Here is a 10,941-nt window from a genome sequence, read left to right as displayed (position 1 = left end):
TGCAAAACTGTGTTGTTTTTATTTTGGAACATGCAAAATACAGTCCATGCATCTGCCATTTTGAAAAAAAAACCAAAACCTTTTCATTTCATAGCAGATAAACCCAAAGACGTTTTGGCTATCAACTTCCAATAAATGTTTCAAAATGCTTTACAGTGTAAAGATAATAAGAAATTTAGCAAAATTTCAACAAACCTGTATAAAAAACAGATACAGATAACTTTTTTTTTTCATTTCAAGGCGACATGCTGTTATGTAAAGAGTTATAATTTTGTTTTTGTTTTTGTTTTCATAAAAAGTCTTCAACAATACAATTGCTTTAACCTTTACCGGCAAGCCTTTAGGCTACACATGCAAAAAAAATTATTTGAGTTAAAAATCACCAAAACGTGCTATTTTCATTTAAGTACAGTAACTGTAAGTAGTAGCATATCTGAACTCTGTAAAAGTGTCCAGGGAAGGTCATGGAGCTACTGTCCTGGAAGACTCATACTCTGACATACATTTTGGTTTAATCGCTTTCCCATTGTAATAGTCCACCACTTGGTTTGGAACTTCAGCCAAAACACTTTTTGCTAACGCAGCTGGAGATGCCTGCAGGAAATGGCAGAAAATAACAGTTGTTAACACACTTCTACCTAAAATGTGGCCGTTCCACACACATAACCCCATAACCAACAGGGTTGTGATCAGCACAACTATGCTGGCCTTTAAGATGCAGGTTATTCCACTTCAGTCTAGCCAAACACCTGTGAGCATATGATTAATGCTGCAAATACAAGGCTTTAACAAGGCTGCCCAGTCCGCCCCCCTATGCATATGGGGCTATCTTGTCTACAACAACATCAAGGCCTCTGATGTAGGTAAGGCTATGTTGTCATTTGCTTTGTCTAATCACACTAAGATGGGGTAAAGCACACAAGTCATTTGGCATCCATCAGCTGTTTGTGGAGACTGAGGAAATTTGGGTATTATTGCCCCAATCATCACTATGGCATGCAAAGGCCTTATAGTTCTATTGAAGTCTTTGGGTCCTTTGAGCATTAAATGATTTCCCACCATGCTTCTATTTTGCAGTACACTCCACCTGCTTATATTTTTGATTAACGTGCAAAAGGAACTGCATTTCTGCTAGCAGGAGAAACATCAAATACTTCCTGTAGTCTACCCTTATCTGTTATTGTTCTGTTACCTATATGCATGCATTTGGTAACATTTCTGAAATATATAGCATTTGGTTTAATGTATTTGTTGTGGTTTATTGTTCTAGAAGGGTACATGCCTATGGAGTGTTCAGTATTTATGCTTTAAGTTAGTCTTAGCTGCTGCTTTGGTTTCTGTAACAATTTCTATGCGTTATCCAAATTTAGAGTCATTAAGTTTGCATTGTCACAGTAAGCTTTTTCTTATATTAAAAAATGTTTGCCTTTTAGTTTACTGTCAATTTTGGGGGTCATCTAATACGCCCAGTCGCCTAATACGCCGAAATCTACTGTAGATCCTGGATTTTTGCATAAACTCTGGAAGTCCTGCTAATATTATAAACACATATGATGGAAAACACACATAAAATTCATAGTATGCTGAATAAACAAGATTAACACATGTACAAGCCTAGGTGGGCCTACTCAGAAGTAAGCCCCCACTGAGTTCATTGGGACATACTCCCAGGTGAGTGGGTGTAAGGTTGCCGCCCCTCTATTTACTTATTTTTAAAGTATTCAAATTTAAAGTTGAAAATACAATACAAAATGAAGCAACTGTGCACAATGAACGTTAGATCTGCGTTTTTATTTCATTCATACATATACAAACGCACACTTCGGTTCGAAAGAAACGCATAAATAAATCCTGATTGAACCTCCTTTTGAGTCGATGAGATTAACAGTATAGCCTAGAAATCTAGCAGTCTTTAAAAGGTGAGTTCTTCATGGCGACAATGGTTACTTTCTTTCTGGGATGAGAGTTGCTCAATGCCAACGTGGCAAACTTCAGAGCTGCGTGACAGAGGACCCTGCCTGCTGGGGCAGCGCTATCTGGCAATACCTTTTCTACGGCTGAATCCCCAGCTACAACCTAGCAAGACGATAATGGCATTTATCTTCTCAAGCTGGAGCTTAATGAGGGCCACGACTCCTCTCACTCGCTCACTGTCTCGCTCCTGTGCAGTTCTGTAGGATGATGGGAGCCTTGAAGGAGCTTTCAAGCATCTGTCTTGTTCTGCTAGATTAAAAGCTCATTGTAATGGCCATCCTTGACCTATTTGGAGCAGCTAATTTCAGTGCACAGATACTAAGGTGGAGACTCGTAGATGTCCACTTCACAAGCAGAGTTCTAAAACCACTGAACGGCTCTCCTGCCTTCAAATACTAAAAAGGTAAAGGTAAAGGGACCCCTGACTGTTAGGTCCAGTCGTGGCCGACTCTGGGGCTGCGGTGCTCATCTCGCTTTACTGGCCGAGGGAGCCGACGTACAGCTTCCGGGTCATGTGGCCAGCATGACTAAGCCGTTTCTAGCGAACCAGAGCAGTGCACGGAAACGCCGTTTGCCTTCCCGCCGGAGCAGTACCTATTTATCTACTTGCACTTTGACGTGCTTTTGAATTACTAGGTTGGCAGGAGCAGGGACTGAGCAACGGGAGCTCACCCCGTTGCGGGGATTCGAACCGCCGACCTTCTGGTTGGCAAGCCCTAGGCTCTGTGGTTTAACCCACAGCGCCACCCGCGTCGCTTTGCCTTCAGATACTGCTTGACTATAAAACTCCATTCATCCATGACTGTTGGCTGGGACTGATGGGAAATGAAATGCAACAATATCTGAAAGGCACCATGGGTCAGGAAGGTAGGTTCACTCTTACGATCAGGATGCTGTTTTCGTACATCACTGCATCTTAGCCTAAAATCACTTGATCACACCACACTTAAGTAATTCAGTTAGCAGGAATATTGCAGTTTTAGTCCAATCAGATTGGCACTTGCAATTTCAGCCATTCAGCTGGGGATGATTTAAACTCTGTCCAAGTAAGGTGAAACTGGTTTTGCCCGGAAGCATATTTTCAATAAACTGAAAACAGATATAGTAGTACCAATGCATAAATCAGTCTCATTTCAATTATTTTTACCAAGGAAAACTGCATCCGGTAATTAGTGACAGGAGCAGGACAGTAATATACGAGAATTTCCAAGATATAGCTTGTTAAAGCTGTTGTTTCATAGGTGGCCTAGTAGGGTTGTTAATGTCTAATATACTTGTCTAATAAATACGAACTTTAAAATGAAACTTGACAAAGAAACTACTGCAGATGTAGGTGTGGGCGAATTGGTTTCTAATAACATGTTTAGTTCTCTGCCGTTCCACATCAGCTTTTTTTTTTTTTTTTAAAAAAGGCTGCATAAAAATTCATTAGTATTTTAGTGCACAATTCTCTTAATAACAAATATTTTGTATACAATTTTGTCCAATACACACATTTTTTTGCAAGCAATGTTCATCAATATTATGCATATTTCCACGTTTTTTCCATTTATATATGTGGCTTCATGTACACTTTACCCTAGTATATGCCTTTTTGTATATATTACTTGGCTAGAGAACTCGCCAATCAATGGTGAGTGGGACTGTTAATTATTAAATCTTAGAACTGGCTTGATACCTCAGAGCATCATCCAGGTTCTGTCCCTTTAAAAAACATCCAAGGCAGAAAGGAAACCAGGTTTTCCTAGCTCAAAACCTGCCGTAGTCAGGATATCTGAGCACTTCTGATTGGTACAGCAGAGCTATTTTCCTGCATCGCTAGCACCACAATCCTTGTCTACTTAGAAGTAAGTACCATTGAGTTAAGTGGGACTTATTCCTAAGTCCACTGATCTTGATGGTGTCTACTTAGTTCCAATTCAATATGCATAGGATTGCACTGTTGGTAGAAAGTTGGAAAGATATGCACTGGTTTTATGGGCTTGTGACAGTTTCACAAGTAAGTAGAGACAATGGAGTGCACCTCCAGGGGCGGAGTCAAACTGCTGGAGAATCACAGCTCCTGCTGTGGCTGCAGAGACAGGTAACATGCAGCTGCTGCCTCCTGTGTTGTTTTTGCTGTGTTGGCAGCACCTATGTGACCTCTCTGGGCAGTGTGTATGGAGGTCCTGGGCTGCCCAGATGGTAAGACCTCACTCTCAGCCTCGCTGATGTGGTCCAAAGGAAAACAGAGCAATACATTTGGCTCCAGTTTGGCTGCAGGAGTTACCGGAAGGAGGTGTACAAGATGCCATCTAACCGTCTTAGGGACTCCACTCTGGATTTGTGTAGGGTTTACTCCTTAGCCTCTCGAAGATGGGCAGACAGAGCCTTGCAATTCGTTCCCATATTATTAGACTCTCTGCCCCAAATTTTACTACTGGCTCCGCTCACAAACACCCATATGATTATTTTCTAAAAGACATTGGGGGATACCTCCCAATGGAGGATTGTAAAATCATGACCTTCCAAATCTAATAAATCTGTATTTTTAAATTTTATCCATTCCCAAATCCAACAAATACATGAGGCTTCATAATATAATTTCAGGTCAGGCAGTGTTCTAAAAGACATTGGGGGATACTTCCCAATGGAGGATTCCTCTCCTCGCCCCAAGCTAATACTAGCATAGGAAGAGGGATTTTCCTCGACTGCAGCAGAGAAAGAAAGGATTAGATTCCCCCTCTACACCTGTTCTAATACTATTAATTATCAAACACATTCCAAAAGAGAACACAGTGGAAAGTAATCTTACATGTTTGAAGTTTCTGAATGGCACAAACTGAACGATGTCGCGAAGAACAGGCTCTCCCTTGGGCGATCTCAGTATCCCATCGTCCCCATCCAGCATCTGCATGTCACTGAAATCAGCATTTCCTACTCCAACTATAATGACCGACATGGGGAGGTGGGAGGCATGGACAATGGCTTCGCGTGTATCGGCCATGTCTGTGATGACGCCATCCGTCAGAATCAGCAAGATGAAATATTGCTATAGAAGGGTTGAAAAAGAAAGTCAGTATATTCCAATCCATTTCCAGCAACTATTTGGCTTCCTAAATCGATGATGCAGAGATTCCCTGGCATTTCTCCCTGGGAATTATGTGTTTTTTTTATTATGCTATGAATAAGTGGGGGAAGAGCTCAAATTTTTAAAATAAGTTAAACTCTACATAAACTATGCTTTTCACCTACTGGGGATGGGTGAATCTCTCAATTTCTGTTTCTCTTTTTTTCTTATTTTTCTGGTTTTAATTTGAATTTTGCACATTTTCCTATCAGTATGTGATTTTTTTCTTTAAGTCCTTGTGAAAATTCACCAGCATTTTAATCTGCAGTTTTGCCAAAGATGCACGTTTTTGCAAGCAATTTATCCTACTGCAATGCATTCTGTATGCTATTTTTCTTTAAATATGCCTTTTATGTACACAAGCATATGTGTACATATGAAAATCCTCAAACGCTTCAAACAATTTAAAATATATGCTAATTGTGTGGTTTTAAGGACTTGCTTCTTGATAAAATTTAGAGAGTCTTTGTCTCATAATTGTATCGCAATGTGTGATCCTATATACAACTGCTCAAAATCTTTAGTTTTAAAGAAGTGTTTGTTATTATTTATTATTAAAATAAAATTATTATTTATTTTATTACAATGCATAATCAAGCATAGGAAAAAAATCATAGAAAGAAACTGGAGCTCAGGATGGCAGATATGTTCTCCAGCTTTCTGCCCCATTTTATCCTCACAAAAACTGTGAATTAGGTTAGGAGGAGACACACTGGTTGGCCTAAGGTCAGCCAATGAGCTTTAAGGCTGTGGGGATTTCAAACCAGGTTTCCCTTGTCTAAATCCACCTTTTATTAACTACACAAGACAAAATGTGGCCTTGTTTAGTGATACAGGAATGCCTCTGTGAAAGCCTTGGGCTTGTGTGCTACCCACTCCCCCCAAGTGCAGCCACAAGGAGTTTGGAAAGCTTTTGCTTCCGTTTTCAACTAAACACAGCTTAGTATTCTGTCTGATCCCAGACAGGCTGTGCTTATTCTAAACTATGCCCTGGTAAAACACAGCAGCTTCAAAGCCTAGTTTATGAAGGTAGCTATAGTTGAGATTAACTATAATTTAGGGCATTAAAACCGTGGCTAGAAACCAAATTTTGAAAAGTGTGTGATTATAATATGGAGACTTTTTAAATAATAACCTAATACCACAAAGTTTTACATGAAGAATAATATTTTAAAATTTGCCGAAGCATGAAGGTTCAATAAAGCACGGACAACCGCAGAGCCAGAATGAAAATGGTGAAAGAACAAAGTCTTGCAAGTTTTTAATTTTAATTCACCATACTAGAGTCTATAATCTTTAGCACAAGGATACTTCATTATTAACCAAACACATAGGAAGCATAGTTTATAAGTGGTTTATAGTGGATTAATTCTGAAATTGCCCTTGAGTCTCTCTCTCTCTCTCTCTCTCTCAACCTATCAACTAAACAGAAGTAAAATGAATGAAAACTGAAAATGCAAGAAGCCGTATTGCAGAGTGTTGTGCTTTAAATGGATTCCCCTAGAAAGCAATTTACATGACTGACAGGAGCGACACACTTGCATAATCACCATCTGTCAGGTGGTCAGTGTTGTAGAAGTTATCTGCAGTTTTCCTTTTCCCCAATGAAAGTGCCTTCCTGAACTTTCAGAGGAGTTCAAATGACAATTTTAAGGTTATACAGCAGCAAAAATGTGCCCCATCTGAAAACGCCCCCTGCTTATCATTTTGTGTGCAAACTGCATAAAATTGATAAACCTTTATAATACTGTTTTATAGACGAAGGTTAAAATACTTCTTAGTGTCACCTTCCTGAGATTCTCTCACACACAAATGACTACTATAAAAATAATTAAAATCCGGTCCTAAGAACACGTCATTACAGTAAGCTCCACAATGGTCACTGGAACTTATTTTCAAACAATGCATTTAGGATAGGAGTGTTGAGTTTCTACAATAAAACATAGCTAATTTCTTAGTCAATCCTTTGAAAACTATTATATTTAGATAGCAAATGTATTTGTCATTGGTGCAACAACTTTAAAACATGTAAAAAATTATCCTACAACACATATATACATTAAAAGAATTTATAACCAGTATTTATGGATGCTCTTTTAAAGCAGCAAGTAAAAATAAGGGGAAAGGTCTGAATGAAGATAAAATAAAGTCTTAGTAGAATTAAGATAAATACAGTGGTACCTCTGGTTACGAACGGGATCCGTTCCAGAGGCCCGGCCACATCCCGAAAACTTCATAACCAGAGGTGCCCTTCTGCGCATGCACTCGGCACAATTGAGCACTTCCGCGCATGTGCGCACGGCGAAACCCAGAAGTATACACTTCTGGGGTTGCCGCATTAGCAACCTGAGGATTATGTTACCCGAAGGTCCACTGTAATAATAATTAAAGAAATGAAAAGATAGCCACTAGAGGCAAAAGCTTTTTAGGTTGTCTCCACGTATCTGATTCCAGCTTTCTATAACATCTAACACAAGAAAGAACATTTCATCAAGACATTTGACAGGCTCAGGTAATCCTTTCAATTTCTGGAATTATTTTATTGACTATATTAAGTGTACTTAAAAATGACAGGATGCTTTAACTTATGTGTGCAGTTCACAAACATGTAAAATTTACCCAATGAGCTAGGGCACGAAACATCTATGTCCCAGTTATACTATAAACTTAGATGCACTTAGCTTTTGTAAATTTAAAGGCATAGTTTATCTCTAGACCTTGCAACAAGCAGCTGGATGCTCTAGGCATCAAAGGCATCTCCCTGCAGGAATATATCTCCTGCATATTCAGTCATTTCCAGAAGCTGTTACAGGACAGCAGTTTAGAATCTTCTGCCCACAATAAATTATTGATCTTTCAGGGTAGATACAGTGAAATGCCAATATCTGCAAGAGGCAGAGTTTTGATTCTGCATTGTAGAGCATGCTGAATGGGGACGATAGATCACAAATTATACATTGTGAGACTGGGTATGGCTGGCTGTTGCTGTTTCCTCTGAGTACCATTAATCAAATATACTACAGTATACACATACTCTATGATTCCACACATATTATTTGAAAATTAATAACTCAATTCCAAGTTAAGGCCTTGTGAGGCTTTAACCCATCTCATAATCACACACACACACACACACACACACACACACACACAAAACAACCATTGTTGTTGAAACTTTTTACATCAATAAGATGGAAATTAACTTTCTATAAAACAAAAGCATTTACCGTATTTTTCGCTCTATAACACGCACCCGACCATAACACGCATGTAGTTTTTAGAGGAGGAAAACAAGAAAAAAAAATATTCTAAACGAAACAATGGATGTATGATTTTTGTGGTTCATGCTGTGACCACAGACATGTGATCTGACAGTGAGTTTGGAGTAGCCCAATGCAAAAATCCTGAGGATCCATGTGGATCCGTGCTTTGTAACCATGTTTTAAGTGGGGAGGGAAGGAAAAGCACTCAAGGGACAAGGAGCACACGTGGGGTGTGTGGAGAAGGATGCTGCTAATAATGAAGAAGAGGGGTTTAAGGGGAGAAGGCTCCTCTCCTCTCCCACTTTGCTCCTTTAAAGCAAGCAGGCTCTGCTTTTCTCCCTCCTCCTCGCTCATCCCCGGCTTAGCGAGCTGAAAAACTTTGCTGCTATTTAGCGAGCTGAGTGGGGAGGAGAGAGGGACAGAGAGCTTGCTTTAAAGGAACCAACCGGACAGGAGCTGCTTACACTTGTGCAAGCGGCTCCTGTCCTCTCCCGCTTTGCTCCTTTAAAGAAGCAGGCTCTCTGTCCCTCTCTCCTCCCCACTCAGCGGCTCTTCTCCCGCTTTGCTGTTTCAAAGCGAGCCACGGAGGAGGGAAGGAAGGGGAACCATGGATCCTCTGCTCACAACTGCAACAGATCCCCTCCGCCACCCGTAGGCATTCCCTCCATAACACGCACAGACATTTCCCCTTACTTTCTAGGAGGAAAAAAGTGAGTGTTATGGTGCAAAAAAATACGGTAATTCTGTTCCCAAATTGGAGCAAGTTTACACCTGAAGAGCTGAAGGTTTATTCCCACATATGCCCATTTTCAAAGGAATCAATGAACACTAAAGAGATCTATAAAACCTAGATATTGATTAAACTAGAGATTCAAATTTGTAAATGAGAACAGTTGCTAAAAATGAGGCAAAAAAAAGCTTAATAACAATTAACAGAAAATATGGTAGATTTACTCATTGATAGAGCACTTTCTTATATCCCACACAACATTTTCTCTGGGCATCACATGATACCCATCTGCTATAACAGCGGACTAAATAATAACAGCAATCATCATCTTCATCCCAGCGATGTTATCCTTAAAATGCTTTCCAAACAAGTCATAGCAAGCTACCGCTGGTTCAGTCACCTACTTTGGGCCAGAGTGTAAAAGACCCCACACTACCTGGAAAAGCTTTGCCGGATGCCACCAAAAAGACACAACGGGGGAAGAAAAGTACGCCTTCTTAGCTACTAGGTACTGCCTGTGCCATGTGCCCCTTACCTGGCCTGTTCCACCTGCCAAACCACATCCTCCTACTCTGAACCACAGTGATTGGGAGCCTCCTTGCTCTCCCAGCTCCTCCCCTCCCTCAATAAAAACAAACAACAACAATAACTAAAACCCCACACAAATTAAAAACAGTGGAAACAATGAATGGTTCCATGCATGGTCTGTGTCTCACTACAGATGCTCTAGACTGGCACATATCTGCTGGAATAGTTATTTACGTCCATCGTGTATGTTTTGGTATAAAGGGTGACTTGGATTTTTTTCCCCCACAGGAAGGTAGCATGCTTGCTTTCTTAAAACAGGAAATAAAAATTATTAAAAGGAGGCTGAACAGGGTGGGGGAGAATTATTCCCCCTCCATCTTTGGCAGTTCCCCCTCCCCTCCTCTCAAGCTAATAATAATAATGAAGATGATGATGATGCCTCCCTAGAAACCAAAGCCTTCTGTCTCAATTAGCCCTGTGTTTCTGTCCAAGGATAAATGGGAAAGAAGCTGCGTAGGAGCTAAAAAGCCAAGGCCTGCACATGCACACGCATGTGGGAAGAAAAGGAAGCAGAGAACTGGAGAATACATAGTACACCTAAATGAAGGGGGAAATGTTGCAATCAGGAGGGGAGAGGCCAGAAGAAGGACATGCTGTGCCTCCTTTTCCCCCTTTCCAACTGTGTGTTTAAGCAGCACCCAGCAGGACTGAATCCTCCACTCGCCTCAGCAATGTGGGTATTCCTTTAGGTACTCAGGCCTGAAGACATTAAGGGATTTACAGGTCAGCACCAACACTTTTAATTGTGCCTGGAAATTGAAATCTTTTAGGAACAGTGTTATATGGTCCTAGCAGCCACTCACAGCCATCAGTCTGACAGCCGCATTCTGGATTAGTTGTAGTTTCCTTCAAAGGCAGTCCCACATTAAGCACGTTGCAGTAGTCCAAGCGGGAGATAACCAGAGCATGTACCACTCTGGCAAGACAGGGCACAGGCTGGGAGGGTCTCAGCTGGTATAGCAGATGGAGCTGGTAGACAACCTTGACATAGAATTGACCTGTGCCTCCATGGACAGCTGAGAGTCCATAATGACTCCCAGGCTGCGCACCTGGTCCTTCAGGGGCACAGTTATCCCATTCAGGACCAGGGAATCCTCCTGCCCATGTCCCCCATGCAAAAATCCTCTGCCTTCAGAGAATGGTAAAGAGTAGGGATAAATCACATTTTCAAGAAATGACAGCAAACAGTGATGCATGCGAGCATTTTTTAAAAAAATAAAAAAGGCAGACTTTTAACTATAGAGGCACACCACACACCAAAATGCACTCTATAGAAG

General features: G+C 40.7%; 1 protein-coding gene across 1 annotated transcript; it reads right to left on the bottom strand.

Moving 5' to 3' along the window:
• LOC309515364 (copine-4-like) lies at nt 1–5,055 on the bottom strand. Its single transcript, XM_082193160.1, has 2 exons — nt 4,769–5,055; nt 1–594 (listed from the first exon to the last, which is right to left on the bottom strand). Exons 1-2 carry the CDS (start codon nt 4,958–4,960, stop codon nt 463–465), a joined length of 324 nt encoding a protein of 107 aa, XP_082049286.1. The 5' UTR covers nt 4,961–5,055; the 3' UTR covers nt 1–462.
• Nucleotides 5,056–10,941: the final 5,886 nt, after the last annotated feature.

The sequence above is a fragment of the Podarcis vaucheri genome, assembly GCF_965113315.1.
Source record: "Podarcis vaucheri genome assembly, chromosome: 12".
NCBI lineage: Eukaryota > Metazoa > Chordata > Lepidosauria > Squamata > Lacertidae > Podarcis > Podarcis vaucheri.
The sequence above is the reverse complement of the archived record's forward strand: the minus strand, read 5'-3'. Positions and strand labels throughout refer to the sequence as shown.